Below are 20196 nucleotides of genomic sequence, written 5' to 3'. Positions count from 1 at the left end.
TGATTATCAAAAGTCTGAGAGTTGCCAAGGCATGGCAGAGAGGTGAAAGTGTGAAAAAAAATGATAAAGTGTGTGTGAGAGTGTGAATTTCAAATGATGCAAAGGAATAAGTGTGGTTATACTCATCACTACTGGTGGTGAAATTTAAGGTCATACTAGTCCTAGTCTGACTAGGATATGATGGACACTGCAGTCACTCTTCACACTGATCATTTACCAACCATGTAAAAAGAATTTTGGGATAAATAAAAGTGATCCTTTTGCTTGAAAAAACGTTTATTATACGTATGTGTGTGCATCACTCATTCATGACAGATCAGGACATATGGGGTGTTTGGTTCAAGCCACAAGAAGGAGAGAAGGAAACCATGTTCCAACTATGAATGCAGCATTAACAATTAAAGATATATATTACAGATATATACAAAGGTAAAAGATACTACAATCAGCAGTCTTTTCTGAACATTTCAAGAACCAGTATCTGACAAATTATAAAAAATATACTGCAAATTAATTTCCTATTCCCATTTCTTTTACAAAGCTCTTTTTTACTACACAAGAAACCATTGGCCCAGGAAATTAGGTAGGTAGACATATTAATACATGCTTTCTCAAACCAAAATTGTGCAACACCTATGACTTCACAAATCAAAAATGAAAAAAAGCTGCACAAATTTAGAAGTAACTGAATTTCTTGTCTTGCATAAAGTTTCAATAATATTCACACAATGCATAAAGCCAAGACTAATAAATGACTAATGTTTCTGAGCTGTTTTTGGTAAGCTTAACCAAAATGCCTCTAAAGACCACAAAGCATGATCCTGGGGTCCTCTACAGCTTGCTTGATCTTCCGCAAGAACGTAACTGCCTCCCTACCATCAATGAGTCGATGATCATACGTCAATGCAATGTACATCATTGGCTTGATCACAATCTGAGTTAAAAATACCAAAACATTAATGTAGTTAGTATAACACAGTTTTAAATGCAAGTGAAATGTTTTTTTTTTTTTTTTTTTTTTTTTTTTTTTTATACTTTGTCGCTGTCTCCCGCGTTTGCGAGGTAGCGCAAGGAAACAGACGAAATGTATGGATGTATTAAAGTTTAAGAGATTAATTGACAAAAAAAAAAAAAAAATTCTTAAGAGATGGAAAGAATACTCATCTACCTCCAGTGAAAGAGTATAGGAGGAAAAAAAATTGTAGAAGAATGCATGGAATGGTGTATGCAAAGGAGGCAAGTAAGGACAAGAATAAGTGGAGATTCTTTTGCCATGGCCATCCCCTTGATGTGTGTTCCCAAAGAGAATGGGCATCAAATATATACATAAGCAGTATGGAAAGAATACTTTAAAAAACTGATTTGAAGTACAGAAACAAGACTGAAGGCTAGGGAGGGACATATATAAAGGTATGGAGATTAGGAAAACATTACAAAGGAGATGGGAACAATAATAATCATATTTTTTATTCATTTATTTTGCTTTGTCGCTGTCTCCCGCGTTTGCGAGGTAGCGCAAGAAAACAGACGAAAGAAATGGCCAAACCCACCCCTATACACAATGTATATACATACACGTCCACACACACAAATATACATACCTATACATCTCAATGTACACATATATATACACACACAGACACATACATATATACCCATGCACACAAATCACACTGTCTGCCTTTATTCATTCCCATCGCCACCTTGCCACACATGGAATACCATCCCCCTCCCCCCTCATGTGTGCGAGGTAACACTAGGAAAAGACAACAAAAGCCCCATTCGTTCACACTCAGTCTCTAGCTGTCATGCAATAATGCCAGAAACCACAGCTCCCTTTCCACACATCCAGGCCCCACACTACTTTCCATGGTTTACCCCAGACGCTTCACATGCCCTGATTCAATCCACTGACAGCACGTCAACCCCGGTATACCACATCGATCCAATTCACTCTATTCCTTGCCCTCCTTTCACCCTCCTGCATGTTCAGGCCCCGATCACACAAAATCTTTTTCACTCCATCTTTCCACCTCCAATTTGGTCTCCCACTTCTCCTCGTTCCCTCCACCTCCGACACATATATCCTCTTGGTCAATTCTTTCCTCACTCATTCTCTCCATATGCCCAAACCATTTCAAAACACCCTCTTCTGCTCTCTCAACCACGCTCTTTTTATTTCCACACATCTCTCTTTCCCTTACATTACTTACTCGATCAAACCACCTCACACCACACATTGTCCTCAAACATCTCATTTCCAGCACATCCACCCTCCTGCGCACAACTCTATCCATAGCCCACGCCTCGCAACCATACAACATTGTTGGAACCACTATTCCTTCAAACATACCCATTTTTGCTTTCCGAGATAATGTTCTCGACTTCCACACATTCTTCAAGGCTCCCAGGATTTTCGCCCCCTCCCCCACCCTATGATCCACTTCCGCTTCCATGGTTCCATCCACTGCCAGATCCACTCCCAGATATCTAAAACACTTTACTTCCTCCAGTTTTTCTCCATTCAAACTTACCTCCCAATTGACTTGACCCTCAACCCTACTGTACCTAATAACCTTGCTCTTATTCACATTTACTCTTAACTTTCTTCTTTAACACACTTTACCAAACTCAGTCACCAGCTTCTGTAGTTTCTCACATGAATCAGCCACCAGCGCTGTATCATCAGCGAACAACAACTGACTCACTTCCCAAGCTCTCTCATCCACAACAGACTTCATACTTGCCCCTCTTTCCAACACTCTTGCATTCACCTCCCTAACAACCCCATCCATAAACAAATTAAACAACCATGGAGACATCACACACCCCTGCCGCAAACCTACATTCACTGAGAACCAATCACTTTCCTCTCTTCCTACATGTACACATGCCTTACATCCTCGATAAAAACTTTTCACTGCTTCTATTATTATTATTATCATTATCATTTTATACTTAATCATCGTTTCCCAAGTCAGCAAGGTAGCACAAGGAAACAGATAAAGAATGGTCCATCCACACATTTTATTTTATTATACTTAATCACTGTCTCCCGCATTAGCGAGGTAGTGCAAGGAAATAGATGAAAGAATGCCCCAACCCACCCACATTCACATGTATATACATAAACTCATATACATATACACGAATGCCCATACACGCACATATACATACACAAACATACATATACATGTACATATTCATGCTTGCTTGCCTTCATCAATTTCTGTTGCTACCCCACCACACAGGAAACAGCATCGCTACACACACACACACACACACACACACACACCCCGGTTCAGAAAGGTAGTGCCAGGAAAACACACAAAAAAGGCCACATTCATTCACACTCAGTCTCTAGCTGTCATGTGTAATGCAATGAAACCACAGCTCCCTATCCACATCCAGGCCCCACAAACCTTCCCATGGTTTACCCCAGATGCTTCACATGCCCTAATTCAGTCCATCAGCACACTGACCCTGCTATACCACATCGTTCTAAGTCACTCTATCACTTGCACGCCTCTCAGCCTCCTGTATGTTCAGGCCCTGATCGCTCAAAATCTTTTTCACTCCATCCTTCCACCTCCAATTTGGTCTCCCACTTCTCACTGTTCCCTTCACCTCTGACATATATATCCTCTTTGTCAATTTTTCGTATCTCATTCTCTCCATATGTTATTATTATTCACAGTTCTCCTTCCCTAACACAAAAATGACATTACATATACAAATAAAAATGACCAAACAAACACTAAATGACCATCATCCCAACCAAATCTTAAAAACCACCCCACCAGCAATATGCATCTAACAGAACCTACACTCCCAAGATACAAAACACTTACTCTCTCATACTTTGGAAACCACTCATTGCTCCAAAACATTATGAACACTTTCTAAACATATCACAAGACTCATGCCCATGATGCAAGAACAACCACCACTTACTGTTCAAATGCCTCGCACTCACCAAAAGTGGACACATACACAACTTAACTACAATTTATGACCTTCAGTCCCACCTAGTATATGGGGCTGGTTCACTGAACCATGCAGGATTCATAGGCTGGAAAGTAAAGTACTATTCCCCATATAAGTTTATGAATTTGGTAAGGTATTTCTTAATGGAACAGTGTAAAAATCTACATAAAATATAGAAAGTACTATATACTCTGACAAGTGGATAACAAATGGTAAGAGTACAGGTTGAATACCTGCTATAAATAGAGAATTATTGAACACCTACTAAAATTAGTGTAATAAGTGATCATTACCCATTGATACTGAGACTGCTGAAATTCCCTCATCAATTTATGAATTACACAAGAACTTTCTAATGGAAATAGAGTTAAAACCAATCTAAAATCCAACAGTACTATATATTTTGACAAGCATATGATAATAAAAGTTAAGTGCACCTTCTAAACAACTCTTAAAACAGTGTAATCATGAATAACTATGTATTTATTTTTTTTTTTTTGCTTTGTCGCTGTCTCCCGCGTTTGCGGGGTAGCGAAAGGAAACAAACGAAAGAAATGGCCCAACCCACCCTCATACACATGTATATACATACGTCCACACACGCAAATATACATACCTACACAGCTTTCCATGGTTTACCCCAGACGCTTCACATGCCCTGATTCAATCCACTGGCAGCACGTCAACCCCAGTATACCACATCGATCCAATTCACTCTATTCCTTGCCCTCCTTTCACCCTCCTGCATGTTCAGGCCCCGATCACACAAAATCTTTTTCACTCCATCTTTCCACCTCCAATTTGGTCTCCTACTTCTCCTCGTTCCCTCCACCTCCGACACATATATCCTCTTGGTCAATCTTTCCTCATTCATTCTCTCCATGTGCCCAAACCATTTCAAAACACCCTCTTTTGCTCTCTCAACCACGCTCTTTTTATTTCCAAACCTCTCTCTTACCCTTACGTTACTTACTCGATCAAACCACCTCACACCACACATTGTCCTCAAACATCTCATTTCCAGCACATCCATCCTCCTGCGCACAACTGTATCCATAGCCCACGCCTCGCAACCATACAACATTGTTGGAACCACTATTCCTTCAAACATACCCATTTTTGCTTTCCGAGATAATGTTCTCGACTTCCACACATTCTTCAAGGCTCCCAGGATTTTCGCCCCCTCCCCCACCCTATTATCCACTTCCGCTTCCATGGTTCCATCCGCTGCCAGATCCACTCCCAGATATCTAAAACACTTTACTTCCTCCAGTTTTTCTCCATTCAAACTTACCTCCCAATTGACTTGACCCTCAACCCTACTGTACCTAATTACCTTGCTCTTATTCACATTTACCCTTAACTTTCTTCTTTCACACACTTTACCAAACTCAGTTACCAGCTTCTGCAGTTTCTCACATGAATCAGCCACCAGCGCTATATCATCAGCGAACAACAACTGACTCACTTCCCAAGCTCTCTCATCCCCAACACACTTCATACTTGCCCCTCTTTCCAAAACTCTTGCATTCACCTCCCTAACAACCCCATCCATAAACAAATTAAACAACCATGGAGACATCACACACCCCTGCCGCAAACCTACATTCACTGAGAACCAATCACTTTCCTCTCTTCCTACACGTACACATGCCTTACATCCTCGATAAAAACTTTTCACTGCTTCTAACAACTTGCCTCCCACACCATATATTCTTAATACCTTCCACAGAGCATCTCTATCAACTCTATCATATGCCTTCTCCAGATCCATAAATGCTACATACAAATCCATTTGCTTTTCTAAGTATTTCTCACATACATTCTTCAAAGCAAACACCTGATCCACACATCCTCTACCACTTCTGAAACCACACTGCTCTTCCCCAATCTGATGCTCTGTACATGCCTTCACCCTCTCAATCAATACCCTCCCATATAATTTACCAAGAATACTTAACAAACTTATACCTCTGTAATTTGAGCACTCACTCTTATCCCCTTTGCCTTTGTACAATGGCACTATGCACGCATTCCGCCAATCCTCAGGCACCTCACCATGAGTCATCTTTTCTTTCATACTATTCGCCATTTCCCGCATTAGCGAAGTAGCATTAAGAACAAAGGACTGGACCTCTGAGGGAATATCCTCACCTGGCCCCCTTTTCTGTTCCGGTTGGTAAGGTTATTTAATGTATGTATGACCATGAGTCATACATACATTAAATACCCTTACCAACCAGTCAATAATACAGTAACCCCCTTTTTTAATAAATTCCACTGCAATACCATCCAAACCTGCTGCCTTGCCGGCTTTCATCTTCCGCAAAGCTTTTACTACCTCTTCTCTGTTTACCACATCATTTTCCCTAACCCTCTCACTTTGCACACCACCTCGACCAAAACACCCTATATCTGCCACTCTATCATCAAACACATTCAACAAACCTTCAAAATACTCACTCCATCTCCTTCCCACATCACCACTACTTGTTATCACCTTCCCATTTGCGCCCTTCACTGAAGTTCCCATTTGCTTCCTTGTCTTACGCACTTTATTTACCTCCTTCCAGAACATCTTTTTATTCTCCCTAAAATTTAATGATACTCTCTCACCCCAACTCTCATTTGCCCTCTTTTTCACCTCTTGCACCTTTCTCTTGACCTCCTGTCTTTCTTTTATATATCTCCCACTCAATTGCATTTTTTCCCTGCAAAAATCGTCCAAATGCCTCTCTCTTCTCTTTCACTAATAATCTTACTTCTTCATCCCACCACTCACTAACCTTTCTAATCAACCCACCTCCGACTCTTCTCATGCCACAAGCATCTTTTGCACAATCCATCACTGATTCCCTAAATACATCCCATTCCTCCCCCACTCCCCTTACTTCCATTGTTCTTATGTATTTATGTCGTTATTATTTCCCAAAGTTATTAGATAAAAAGTTTGGAAAGCTGCTTCTGAAGAAAAATTGGGAAAAGTGACATCAATAACTCTATAATCAACTTTTGGAATTCTCTTTTAACTGGATGCCATTGCGGTGTGACTGGATCTTGAATGGCATTAAATATTAAAAGGTGTAAGTAGCATAATAAAAGCATTAAGGATGGATTATCAAGTCTGTGAGCTTATGTGGATGCTCACTTAAACAAGAAAATCCAGATGAATAAAACAAGCAAAATCTAACAGTCAGAAAAATGTAAGAATGTTCATTAAAAAAGTAATCTTAAATATGTGAGGTATAAGAAGATTACAGATGATGAAAGGACTACTTTGATACCAATATAAACCAGCCAAACTGAAGTTTCTGAAAACACTGGCCAAGATTATAATCTGCAGAATGAATGTCCTTTAGAGAACTATGAAAATCTCTCCGTACATACCATTCTGTAAAAGAAATTTGATTAGACAGCCACGTTTTAGATTAGTCAGCGAGTTAAAAATAGAAGTAATCGTCCATAACACAATAGAAAACATTAACAAATTACTGTTGGCACTTAATTCATCAAATGAGAGATGTTTAGTATTTCACTTGCAAGATACCCAAACCAGCATGATCAGTTCTTTCAAGAATTTGAACTATTACTGGCATGAACACTTGCAAGTGTGTACATATAACAATCAAAATATTTGAAAAAGAATGAGCAAAATTCATTTTCTTCATCAAAAAGACATGTTATACAGTTTTAAGGAATTAATCACAAACTTTTCTTTAATAAACAAAAATATAAAGAATGCTCACCTGTCCATTCTTTGCTACTGGTCGATCAAAAATAGCATGCATGCCTAATATGGCAGACTGTGGAGGATTGATGATTGGGGTGCCAAAGAGAGAGCCAAATACTCCACCATTACTAATGGTAAAGGTTCCACCATCCATATCCTCAACAGCGAGGGAGCCGGTGCGTGCTTTTTCACCTAATTCCATAATGCCTCTTTCTACATCCAGATAATTCATGCCCTCAACATTTCGCAGAACAGGTACAACTAGGCCCTGGGGAAATATACAAAGATATAATTCACGCCCTCAACATTTCACAGAACAGATACAACTAGGCCCTGGGGAAATATACAAAGATATAATTCATGCCCTCAACATTTTGCGGAACAGGTACAACTAGGCCCTGGGGAAATATATAAAGATATCTTTTATTCAAATCACAACTTTCGATAAGTAATTATCAGGTTTCACCACAAAATGAAATTTACAAACAATACATCCACAAATGACATCAATCCTTCATTCAAAAGAACGCATACTCCCATACCAATCCAAGGAAGATATCTCTGATCAAAATCCAACTCATATCTAAATCTATGCAAATTCCATGCAGTACTCTGATGAGCTAAGTTTACATGCTAAAGAAATGCATCTCATACACAGTCATAAGCTTATCCATACAAAGCCATCTGCTTAACACCTGACAGTGTTAGATATCTTTGAGATGACACAGCTCTGATTTCAAATATTTTGCTTTCTTGTTAATAAATGGTATTCCCACCTCAGCAAGGTAGCATTAGAAGCCTACCATCCACAGCCAAACCCAACAGACTTTTCAATGGTTTAAGAGACCATTTCATAGGCCCTGGTTCTGCCTTTACACTGATCTAATTCACTCTGTTCTGAACATGCCTCAAACTCTCCTGAATGTTCATTCTATCCGTTCATCCTCTCCTTGGTCTTCTTTGTCTTAGTCTTCGTGCTGAAATATTTACCGATCATGATGGGCATGCACTCATATGTATAAACTTATCAGACACAATTGGAGCAATCAATAAACTTAACAAAATCTCATACCCATGGCCAGATAGAATTTCACAAAAATTTTCTAAAGAGGAAGAAAGAAAATATAGCCAAACCTCTTACAAATGTGGCTTAGAGAGAAAACAGACCAATTCGAACATTCCTTTAGGGAAAGGAGAGCATGTGTAATGAACCTCACAAGATTTCTAAAAGAGTGAGCTCTGTCTAAAATAATACCAACTGGGAGGCTAATTAAGAAACAGGAATAACAGGCAAGAATACAGGGAGACTTCTCCAATGGACAAAAGATTATCTTCATGGTAGGTAATAAATGACATATCAGAGGAGAATAATCAGTTGAGTCCCCAAGGTTCAGTTTTGGAACCATAACAGTTGTTAATCAATGTGAATGACTTGCAAAAGTCATAAGGGAAGTAAAAAGTAGAGGACTGCATCAGCTTACAAGGTGGCTTAAATACACTGCAATCTCAGCAAATGTACAATGACAAGGATGAGCTAAAGTGAAAGAAGGCCTCAACATGATTATCATCGAGCAGGAAATGAGCTTCAAAAATGTGTGTGTGAGAACTTGGGAGTCAGTATCAACCCTAACCTACCATAAGAGTCCCACATTATGAGAATAATAAAGGAGACAAACATCTTCTAGCAAATATCAAAATACCTTTCAAGGATATCAATAAAGAAATATTTATCAAGCTCTTATTATGATACATAAGCAAAACTAGAATCTAATAGAAAAGATCCAGAGGAAGGCAACAAAAATAGTATCAGAATTAAGAGATCATAGTTACAGGAAAGGCTAATGGCTTTGAATTTGCCAACCTTGGAAGAGAGAAAAATGAGGTGTGACCTAATCACAACATTCAAAATTACAAAACATTACAAAACAATCATGTGACCAATTAACAGTTTTTTGAGAGATGTAGGGACAAAACAACCAGAGGACATAACATGAAATTAAGGATGAGACTTGTTAAAAAAGATGTAAAGAGGTACTTTTATAGTAAGAATAAAAAAAAATAAATATATATAGAAAAATGGTGGATGAATGGATAAGAATGAATGCAGACATACATACATTTCAAAAATTCTATGACATTATAGAACGACCAAGAGATGGGCCCCACATGTGTAAAACTCCTGCCCCATACAGTACAAATAGGTAATTACTACCAAAACAATACAGACCAGTCACCTTAACCAAACATAATTAAGTAATTTAACAAATTAATAAAAACATATAAATATGGTTGTGAGGCACGGGCTATAGATAGGTTGTACACAGGATGGTGAATGTGTTGGAAATGACATGTTTGAGGACAATATGTGGTGCGAGGTGGTTTGACTGAGTACGTAATGAAAAGGTAAGAGATGTGGAAATAAAAAAAGTGTGGTTGAGAGAGCAAAAGAGGGTGTGTTGAAATGGTTTGGACATATGGAGAGAATGAATGAGGAAAGGTTGAAAAAGAGGATATATGTGTCAGAGGTGGAGGGAACAAGGAGAAGCAGTAGACCAAACTGGAAGTGGAAGGACGGAGTGAAAAAGATTTTGAGCGATCGGGGCTGGAACATACAGGAGGGTGAGAGGCATGCAAAGAATGGAGTGAATTGGAATGATGTGGTATACTGGGGTTGACATGCTGACAATGGACTGAACCAGGGATAAAAAATAGAAAAGTCTGTGCGACCTAGAAGCTGTGGTTTTGGTGCATTACACATGACAGCAAGAGACTGAGTGTTAACTAATGTGGCCTTTAGGGGTCTGTTTTCCTGGCACTACCTCGCTGAAGTAGGGGGTAGCGATGAAGTATCCTGTGGGGCAGGGTAGTGCCACAAACGAATGAAGGCAAACAAGTATGAATATGTACATGTGTACATATGTATATGTCTATATGTTTTTTTTTTAAATTATCATACTTTGTCGTTTTCTCCCACGTTAGCGAGATAGAGCAAGGAAACAGACGAAAGAATGGCCAAACCCACACACATGCACATGTATATACATAAACGCCAACACACACACACAAACATACCTTCTTTCTTCTTTCTTTCTTTCAAACTATTCGCCATTTCCCGCTTTAGCGAGGTAGCGTTAAGAACAGAGGACTGGGCCTTGGAGGGAATATCCTCACCTGGCCCCCTTCTCTGTTCCTTGTTTTGGAAAATTAAAAAAAAAATGAGAGGGGAAGATTTCCAGCCCCCCGCTCCCTCCCTTTTAGTCGCCTTTTACGACACGCAGGGAATACGTGGGAAGTATTCTTTATCCCCTATCCCCAGGGATATCCAAAAATTTCCTCCTCGATATATAGATTATAATTTTTTCTCATTTGAAAAGGATATGCAGTTTAATAGAACCATTATCTATACCTGATGGTGGATAATTCAGAAATTTCAGGGTACTGTGTTCATATAAGGTATACATAGCTATACTATGTGTAACATTTGAAATGTACTTAGACAAAGAATAATATACTTATGAAATCAAATACCTTATTTCCTTGTCTGACATACTTTTCAATGCCTACAAAATTTCTTAATTAAACATGCAGCCCTGACTACAGCCATAAAAAAAGGGATGACCTCACAATTACAAAGTATTCTTTAACATATCTATTACCATGATATGTTAAACAGCATATCGTAAAGTAAATGTACACATTTCTTGAGTCTCTTTTACATCCAAGTCCCCCCAAGAGACTTTCCTTAGTGATGTGACTAGTCACCTAAAAGCTTGTAATATCAGCTACTGAAATGAAGAGGAAGGCTTGGCATTTTGTGCTAAGATTCTTACACAAGACTAAGAATGACTGAGATTCTTTAAATATGCCTGTAAAGGCAGTTAAGTGGCAACTGCTTCACTTCCTTGACAGCTTAACTAATATGCAGTCCAAAGAACTGTAACCATTTTAGCCCTGTTAGAAAACAATTCCAATTTAGAATTTTTCAGGACTTGTAATAGACTTTGTAGATTTGTACAAACTGCTTTGAAAATAGCTTGGGCATTGTTGGGCTGCTCATCAAGGTCACAAATCTTATACTGTATGTGGTTGCAACCATCATCATCCAGTGGCTGATTGTAAAGTATGATAAGTATGACTGCACATTTTATTCACTCATTTATGGAATCATATGTCACCTTAATTTTGGCAACCATAGCAAAATATTTAATTCTGTAGATCACCATGCATCTGTGCACTGTTATCCTTTACTATTCTTAGTGTCACCTCATCCTGCAATCATAGGTGACACATGCAGAATCTTCCTGACACACTTCTGTTGCCATCTATCTCTTGACCTTCATTTATCAAAGATCCAACAGCAGTGTAGAGAACATTTGCTGAAGAATTCTACAAATATACCTATTTATCTATTTATTTATTTATTTATTTTGCTTTGTCGCTGTCTCCCGCGTTAGCAAGGGAGCGCAAGGAAACAGACGAAAGAATGGCCCAACCCACCCACATACACATGAATATACATACAAGTCCACACACACAAATATACATACCTATACATCTCAATGTACACATATATATACACACACAGACATATACATATATACACATGTACATAATTCATACTTTCTGCCTTTATTTATTCCCATCGCCACCACGCCACACATGGAATAACAGCCCCCTCCCCCCTCATGTGTGCGAGGTAGCACTAGGAAAAGACAACAAAGGCCACATTCGTTCACACTCAGTCTCTAGCTGTCATGTAATAATGCACTGAAACCACAGCTCCCTTTCCACATCCAGGCCCCACACAACTTTCCATGGTTTACCCCAGACGCTTCACATGCCCTGGTTCAATCCAATGACAGCACATCGATCTCGGTATACCACATCGTTCCAATTCACTCTATTCCTTGCACGCCTTTCACCCTCCTGCATGTTCAGGCCCCTGATCACTCAAAATCTTTTTCACTCCATCTTTCCACCTCCAATTTGGTCTCCAACTTCTCCTCGTTCCCTCCACCTCTGACACATATATCCTCTTGGTCAATCTTTCCTCTCTCATTCTCTCCATGTGACCAAACCATTTCAAAAAACACTCTTCTGCTCTTTCAACCACACTCTTTTTATTTCCACACATCTCTCTTACCCTTACGTTACTTACTCGATCAAACCACCTCACACCACATATTGTCCTCAAACATCTCATTTCCAGCACATCCACCCTCCTATGCACAACTCTATCCATAGCCCACGCCTCACAGCCATACAACAATGTTGGAGCCACTATTCCTTCAAACATACCCATTTTTGCTTTCCGAGATAATGTTTTCGACTTCCAAACATTCTTCAAGGCTCCCAGAATTTTCGCCCCCTCCCCCACCCTATGATTCACTTCCGCTTCTATGGTTCCATCCGCTGCCAGATCCACTCCCAGATATCTAAAACGCTTTACTTCCTCCAGTTTTTCTCCATTCAAACTTACCTCCCAATTGACTTGACCCTCAACCCTACTGTACCTAATAACCTTAATCTTATTCACATTTACTCTTAACTTTCTTCTTTCACACACTTTACCAAACTCAGTCACCAGCTTCTGCAGTTTCTCACATGAATCAGCCACCAGCGTTGTATCATCAGCGAACAACAACTGACACTTTCCAGGCTCTCTCATCCACAACAGACTGCATACTTGCCCCTCTTTCCAAAACTCATGCACTCACCTCCCTAACAACCCCATCCATAAAGAAATTAAACAACCATGGAAACATCACACACCCCTGCCACAAACCTACATTCACTGAGAACTAGTCACTTTCCTCTCTTCCTACAAGTACACATGCCTTACATCCTCGATAAAAACTTTACACTGCTTCTAACAACTTGCCTCCCACACCATATATTCTTAATACCTTCCACAGAGCATCTATATCAACTCTATCATATGCCTTCTCCAGATCCATAAATGCTACATACAAATATATTTGCTTTTCTAAGTATTTCTCACACACATTCTTCAAAGCAAACACCTGATCCACACATCCTCTACCACTTCCGAAACCACACTCCTCTTCCCCAATCTGATGCTCTGTACATACCTTCACCCTCTCAATCAATACCCTCCCATACAATTTACCAGGAATACTCAACAAACTTATACCTCTGTAATTTGAGCACTCACTCTTATCCCCTTTGCCTTTGTACAATGGCACTATGCAAGCATTCCGCCAATCCTCAGGCACGTCACCATGAATCATACATACATTAAATAACCTTACCAACCAGTCAACAATACAGTCACCCTCTTCTTTAATAAATTCCACTGCAGTACCATCCAAACCTGCTGCCTTGCCGGCTTTCATCTTCCGCAAATCTTTTACTACCTCTTCTCTGTTTACCAAATCATTTGCCATAACCCTCTCACTTTGCACACCACCTCGACCAAAACACCCTATATCTGCCACTCTATCATCAAACACATTCAACAAACCTTCAAAATACTCACTCCATCTCCTTCTCACATCACCACAACTTGTTATCACCTCCCCATTAGCCCCCTTCACTGAAGTTCCCATTTGCTCCTTTGTCTTACGCACTTTATTTACCTCCTTCCAAAACATCTTTTTATTCTCCCTAAAACTTAATGATTCTCTCTCACCCCAACTCTCATTTGCCCTCTTTTTCACCTCTTGCACCTTTCTCTTGACCTCTTGCCTCTTTCTTTTATACTCTCCCACTCATTCACATTTTTTCCCTGCAAAAATCGTCCAAATGCCTCTCTCTTCTCTTTCACTAATAATCTTACTTCTTCATCCCACCACTCACTACCCTTTCTAATCAACCCACCTCCCACGCTTCTCATGCCACAAACATCTTTTGCGCAAGCCATCACTGCTTCCCTAAATACATCCCATTCCTCCCCCACTCCCCTTACCTCCTTTGTTCTCACCTTTTTCCATTCTGTACTCAGTCTCTCCTGGTACTTCCTCACACAAGTCTCCTTCCCAAGCTCACTTACTCTCACCACTCTCTTCACCCCAACATTCTCTCTTCTTTTCTGAAAACCCCTACAAATCTTCATCTTCGCCTCCACAAGATAATGATCAGACATCCCTCCCCTATACATATACATATAGGGGATAGGGGAAAAAGAATACTTTCCATGCATTCCCCGCGTGTCATAGAAGGCAACTAAAAGGGACGGGAGCGAGGGGCTAGAAACCCTCCCCTCATTGTATTTTAACTTTCTAAAAGGGGAAACAGAAGAAGGAATCACGCAGGGAGTGCTCATCCTCCTCGAAGGCTCAGATTGGGGTGTCTAAATGTATGTGGATGTAACCAAGACGAGAAAAAAGGAGAGATAGGTAGTATGTTTGAGGAAAGGAATCTGGATGTTTTGGTTCTGAGTGAAACAAAGCTCAAGGGTAAAGGGGAAGAGTGGTTTGGGAATGTTTGGGGCATAAAGTCAGGGGTTGGTAAGAGGACAAAAGCAAAGGAAGGAGTAACAATGCTCCTGAGTATGTGATACAGTGTAGGAAAGTAATGTTGTGACAGAGTGTAAGAAAGTAAACTCTAGATTGATATGGGTAAAACTAAAAGTGGATGGAAAGAGATGGGTGATTATTGGTGGATATGTACCTGGTCATGAGAAGAAAGATCATGAGGCACATGTTTTGGGAGCAGCTGAATGAGTGTGTTAGCAGCTTTGATGCACAAGACCGGGTTGTTTGAATGCAAAGGTGAGTAATGTGGCAGTTGAGAGAATAACTGGTGTACATGGGGTGTTCAGTGTTGTAAATGGAAATGGTGAAGAGCTTGTAGATTTGTGTGCTGAAAAAGAACTGGTGATTGTGAATACCTGGTTTAAAAACAGAGATATACATAAGTATAAGTATGTAAGTAGAAGAGCAAGGGAAGGAGTAGCAATACTCCTGAAACAGGAGTTGTGGGAGTATGTCATAGAGTGTAAGAAAGTAAATTCTCGATTAATATGGGTAAAACAAAGTTGATGGAGAGAGGTGGGTGATTATTGGTACATATGCACCTGGGCATGAGAAGAAAGATCAAGAGAGGCAAGTGTTTTGGGAGCAGCTGAATGAGTGTGTTAGTGGTTTTGATGCACGAGACCGGGTCATAGTGATGGGTGATTTGAATGCAAAGGTGAGTAATGTGGCAGTTGAGGGAATAATTGGTATACATGGGGTGTTCAGTGTTGTAAATGGAAATGGTGAAGAGCTTGTAGATTTATGTGCTGAAAAAGGACTGATGATTGGGAATACCTGGTTTAAAAAGCGAGATATACATAAGTATACTTATGTAAGTAGGAGAGATGGCCAGAGAGCGTTATTGGATTACGTGTTAATTGACAGGCGTGCGAAAGAGAGACTTTTGGATGTTAATGTGCTGAGAGGTGCAACTGGAGGGATGTCTGATCATTATCTTGTGGAGGCTAGGGTGAAGATTTGTATGGGTTTTCAGAAAAGAAGAGTGAATGTTGGGGTGAAGAGGGTGGTGAGAGTAAGTGAGCTTGAGAAGGAGACCTGTGTGGGAGAGACTGAGTACAGAATGGAAAAAGGTGAGAACAATGGAAGTAAGGGGAGTGGGGGAGGAATGGGATGTATTTAGGGAATCAGTGATGGATTGCGCAAAAGATGCTTGTGGCATGAGAAGAGTGGGAGGTGGGTTGATTAGAAAGGGTAGTGAGTGGTGGGATGAAGAAGTAAGAGTATTAGTGAAAGAGAAGAGAGAGGCATTTGGACGATTTTTGCAGGGAAAAAATGCAATTGAGTGGGAGATGTATAAAAGAAAGAGACAGGAGGTCAAGAGAAAGGTGCAAGAGGTGAAAAAAAAGGGCAAATGAGAGTTGGGGTGAGAGACTATCAGTAAATTTTAGGGAGAATAAAAAGATGTTCTGGAAGGAGGTAAATAAAGTGCGTAAGACAAGGGAGCAAATGGGAACTTCGGTGAAGGGCGCAAGTGGGGAGGTGATAACAAGTAGTGGTGATGTGAGAAGGAGATGGAGTGAGTATTTTGAAGGTTTGTTGAATGTGTTTGATGATAGAGTGGCAGATATAGGGTGTTTTGGTCGAGGTGGTGTGCAAAGTGAGAGGGTTGGGGAAAATGATTTGGTAAACAGAGAAGAGGTAGTGAAAGCTTTGCGGAAGATGAAAGCCGGCAAGGCAGCGGGTTTGGATGGTATTGCAGTGGAATTTATTAAAAAAGGGGGTGACTGTATTGTTGACTGGTTGGTAAGGTTATTTAATGTATGTATGACTCATGGTGAGGTGCCTGAGGATTGGCGGAATGCGTGCATAGTGCCATTGTACAAAGGCAAAGGAGATAAGAGTGAGTGCTCAAATTACAGAGGTATAAGTTTGTTGAGTATTCCTGGTAAATTATATGGGAGGGTATTGATTGAGAGGGTGAAGGCATGTACAGAGCATCAGATTGGGGAAGAGCAGTGTGGTTTCAGAAGTGGTAGAGGATGTGTGGATCAGGTGTTTGCTTTGAAGAATGTATGTGAGAAATACTTAGAAAAGCAAATGGATTTGTATGTAGCATTTATGGATCTGGAGAAGGCATATGATAGAGTTGATAGAGATGCTCTGTGGAAGGTATTAAGAATATATGGTGTGGGAGGAAAGTTGTTAGAAGCAGTGAAAAGTTTTTATCGAGGATGTAAGGCATGTGTACATGTAGGAAGAGAGGAAAGTGATTGGTTCTCAGTGAATGTAGGTTTGCGGCAGGGGTGTGTGATGTCTCCATGGTTGTTTAATTTGTTTATGGATGGGGTTGTTAGGAAGGTAAATGCAAGAGTTTTGGAAAGAGGGGCAAGTATGAAGTCTGTTGGGGATGAGAGAGCTTGGGAGGTGAGTCAGTTGTTGTTCGCTGATGATACAGCGCTGGTGGCTGATTCATGTGAGAAACTGCAGAAGCTGGTGACTGAGTTTGGAAAAGTGTGTGGAAGAAGAAAGTTAAGAGTAAATGTGAATAAGAGCAAGGTTATTAGGTACAGTAGGGTTGATGGTCAAGTCAATTGGGAGGTGAGTTTGAATGGAGAAAAACTGGAGGAAGTGAAGTGTTTTAGATATCTGGGAGTGGATCTGGCAGCGGATGGAACCATGGAAGCGGAAGTGGATCATAGGGTGGGGGAGGGGGCAAAAATCCTGAGGGCCTTGAAGAATGTGTGGAAGTCGAGAACATTATCTCGGAAAGCAAAAATGGGTATGTTTGAAGGAATAGTGGTTCCAACAATGTTGTATGGTTGCGAGGCGTGGGCTATGGATAGAGTTGTGCGCAGGAGGATGGATGTGCTGGAAATGAGATGTTTGAGGACAATGTGTGGTGTGAGGTGGTTTGATCGAGTGAGTAACGTAAGGGTAAGAGAGATGTGTGGAAATAAAAAGAGCGTGGTTGAGAGAGCAGAAGAGGGTGTTTTGAAGTGGTCTGGGCACATGGAGAGGATGAGTGAGGAAAGATTGACCAAGAGGATATATGTGTCGGAGGTGGAGGGAACAAGGAGAAGAGGGAGACCAAATTGGAGGTGGAAAGATGGAGTGAAAAAGATTTTGTGTGATCGGGGCCTGAACATGCAGGAGGGTGAAAGGAGGGCAAGGAATAGAGTGAATTGGAGCGATGTGGTGTACCGGGGTTGACGTGCTGTCAGTGGATTGAAGCAGGGCATGTGAAGCGTCTGGGGTAAACCATGGAAAGCTGTGTATGTTTATTTGCGTGTGTAGACGTATGTATATACATGTGTATGGGGGGGGTTGGGCCATTTCTTTCATCTGTTTCCTTGCGCTACCTCGCAAACGCGGGAGACAGCGACAAAGTATAATAAAAAAAAAAAAAGTTTGTTGAGTATTCCTGGTAAATTATATGGGAGGGTATTGATTGAGAGGGTGAAGGCATGTACAGAGCATTAGATTGGGGAAGAGCAGTGTGGTTTCAGAAGTGGTAGAGGATGTGTGGATCAGGTGTTTGCTTTCAGAAATGTATGTGAGAAATACTTAGAAAACCAAATGGATTTGTATATAGCATGTATGGATCTGGAGAAGGCATAAGATAGCGTTGATAGAGATGCTCTGTGGAAGGTATTAAGAATATATGGTGTGGGAGTCAAGTTGTTAGAAGCAGTGAAAAGGTTTTATTGAGGATGTAAGGTATGTGTACGTGTAGGAAGAGAGGAAAGTGATTGGTTCTCAGTGAATGTAGGTTTGCGGCAGGGGTGTGTGATGTCTCCATGGTTGTTTAATTTGTTTATGGATGGGGTTGTTAGGGAGGTGAATACAAGAGTTTTGGAAAGAGGGGCAAGTATGCAGTCTGTTGTGGATGAGAGAGCTTGGGAATTGAGTCAATTGTTGTTCGCTGATGATACAGCGCTGGTGGCCGATTCATATGAGAAACTGCAGAAGCTGGTGACTGATTTGGTAAAGTGTGTGTAAGAGGAAAGCTGAGAGTAAATGTGAACAAGAGCAAGGTTATTAGGTATAGTAGGATTGAGGGACAAGTCAATTGGGAGGTAAGTTTGAATGGAGAAAAACTGGAGGAAGTGAAGTGTTTTAGATATCTGGGAGTGGATTTGGCAGCAGATGGAACCATGGAAGCGGAAGTGAATCATAGGGTGGGGGAGGGGGCAAAAGTTCTGAGAGCACTGAAAAATGTGTAGAAGTTGAGAATGTTATTATTTAAAGCAAAAATGGGTATGTTTGAAGGATTAGTGGTTCCAACAATGTTATGTCGTTGTGAGGAGTGGGCTATAGATAGTTGTGCGGAGGAGGGTGGATGTGCTGGAAATGAGATGTTTGAGGACAATATGTGGTGTGAAGTGGTTTCATCGAGTAAGTAATGAAAGGGTAAGAGAGATGTGTGGCAATAATAAGAGTGTAGTTGAGAGAGCAAAAGAGGGTGTTTTGAAATGGTTTGGTCACATGGAGAGAATGAGAGAGGAAAGATTGACCAAGAGGATATATGTGTCAGAGGTGGGGAAAACGTGAAGTGGGAGACCAAATTGGTGGTGGAAAGATGGAGTGAATAAGATGTTGAGTGATCAGGGCCTGAACATGCAGGAGGGTGAAAGGCGTGCAAGGAATGGAGTGAATTCGAACGATGTGGTATACCGGGATCAATGTGCTGTCAATGGATTGAACCAGGGCATATGAAGCGTCTGGGGTAAACCATGGAAAGTTCTGTGGGGCCTGGATGTGGAAAGGGAGCTGTGGTTTTGGTGAATTATACATGACAGCTAAAGATTGAGTGTGAACGAATTTGGCCTTTGTTGTCTTTCCTAGCGCTACCGCGCACATGCAGGGGAGGGGGGTTGTCATTTTCATGTGTGGCGGGGCGCAACGGGAATGAATGAGGTATGAATGAATGAATGACAGTATGAATTATGTATATGTGTATATATTTATATGTCTGTGTTTATATATGTATGTATACATTGAGATGTAAAGGTATGTACATGTGCGTGTGTGGACGTGTAT

General features: G+C 40.6%; 1 protein-coding gene across 2 annotated transcripts in view; it reads right to left on the bottom strand.

Annotated features, from left to right (window-relative positions):
- Nucleotides 1–258: 258 nt before the first annotated feature.
- The window catches only part of LOC139751631 (dihydrolipoyllysine-residue succinyltransferase component of 2-oxoglutarate dehydrogenase complex, mitochondrial), a 199599-nt gene continuing 179661 nt past the window's right edge, over nucleotides 259–20196 (bottom strand). For both annotated transcript variants that reach the window (XM_071667250.1, XM_071667251.1), the window contains exons 9-10: nucleotides 7734–7985; nucleotides 259–934 (exon numbers count right to left, since the gene is read on the bottom strand). In XM_071667250.1, the coding sequence (XP_071523351.1) occupies nucleotides 800–934; nucleotides 7734–7985 (387 nt within the window). In that variant the 3' untranslated portion in view covers nucleotides 259–799. The remainder of the gene's footprint in view (nucleotides 935–7733; nucleotides 7986–20196) is intronic.

The sequence above is a fragment of the Panulirus ornatus genome, chromosome 11 (assembly GCF_036320965.1).
Source record: "Panulirus ornatus isolate Po-2019 chromosome 11, ASM3632096v1, whole genome shotgun sequence".
NCBI lineage: Eukaryota > Metazoa > Arthropoda > Malacostraca > Decapoda > Palinuridae > Panulirus > Panulirus ornatus.
Note: the sequence above shows the minus strand (reverse complement) of the source record. Positions and strands in the feature narration are given on the sequence as shown.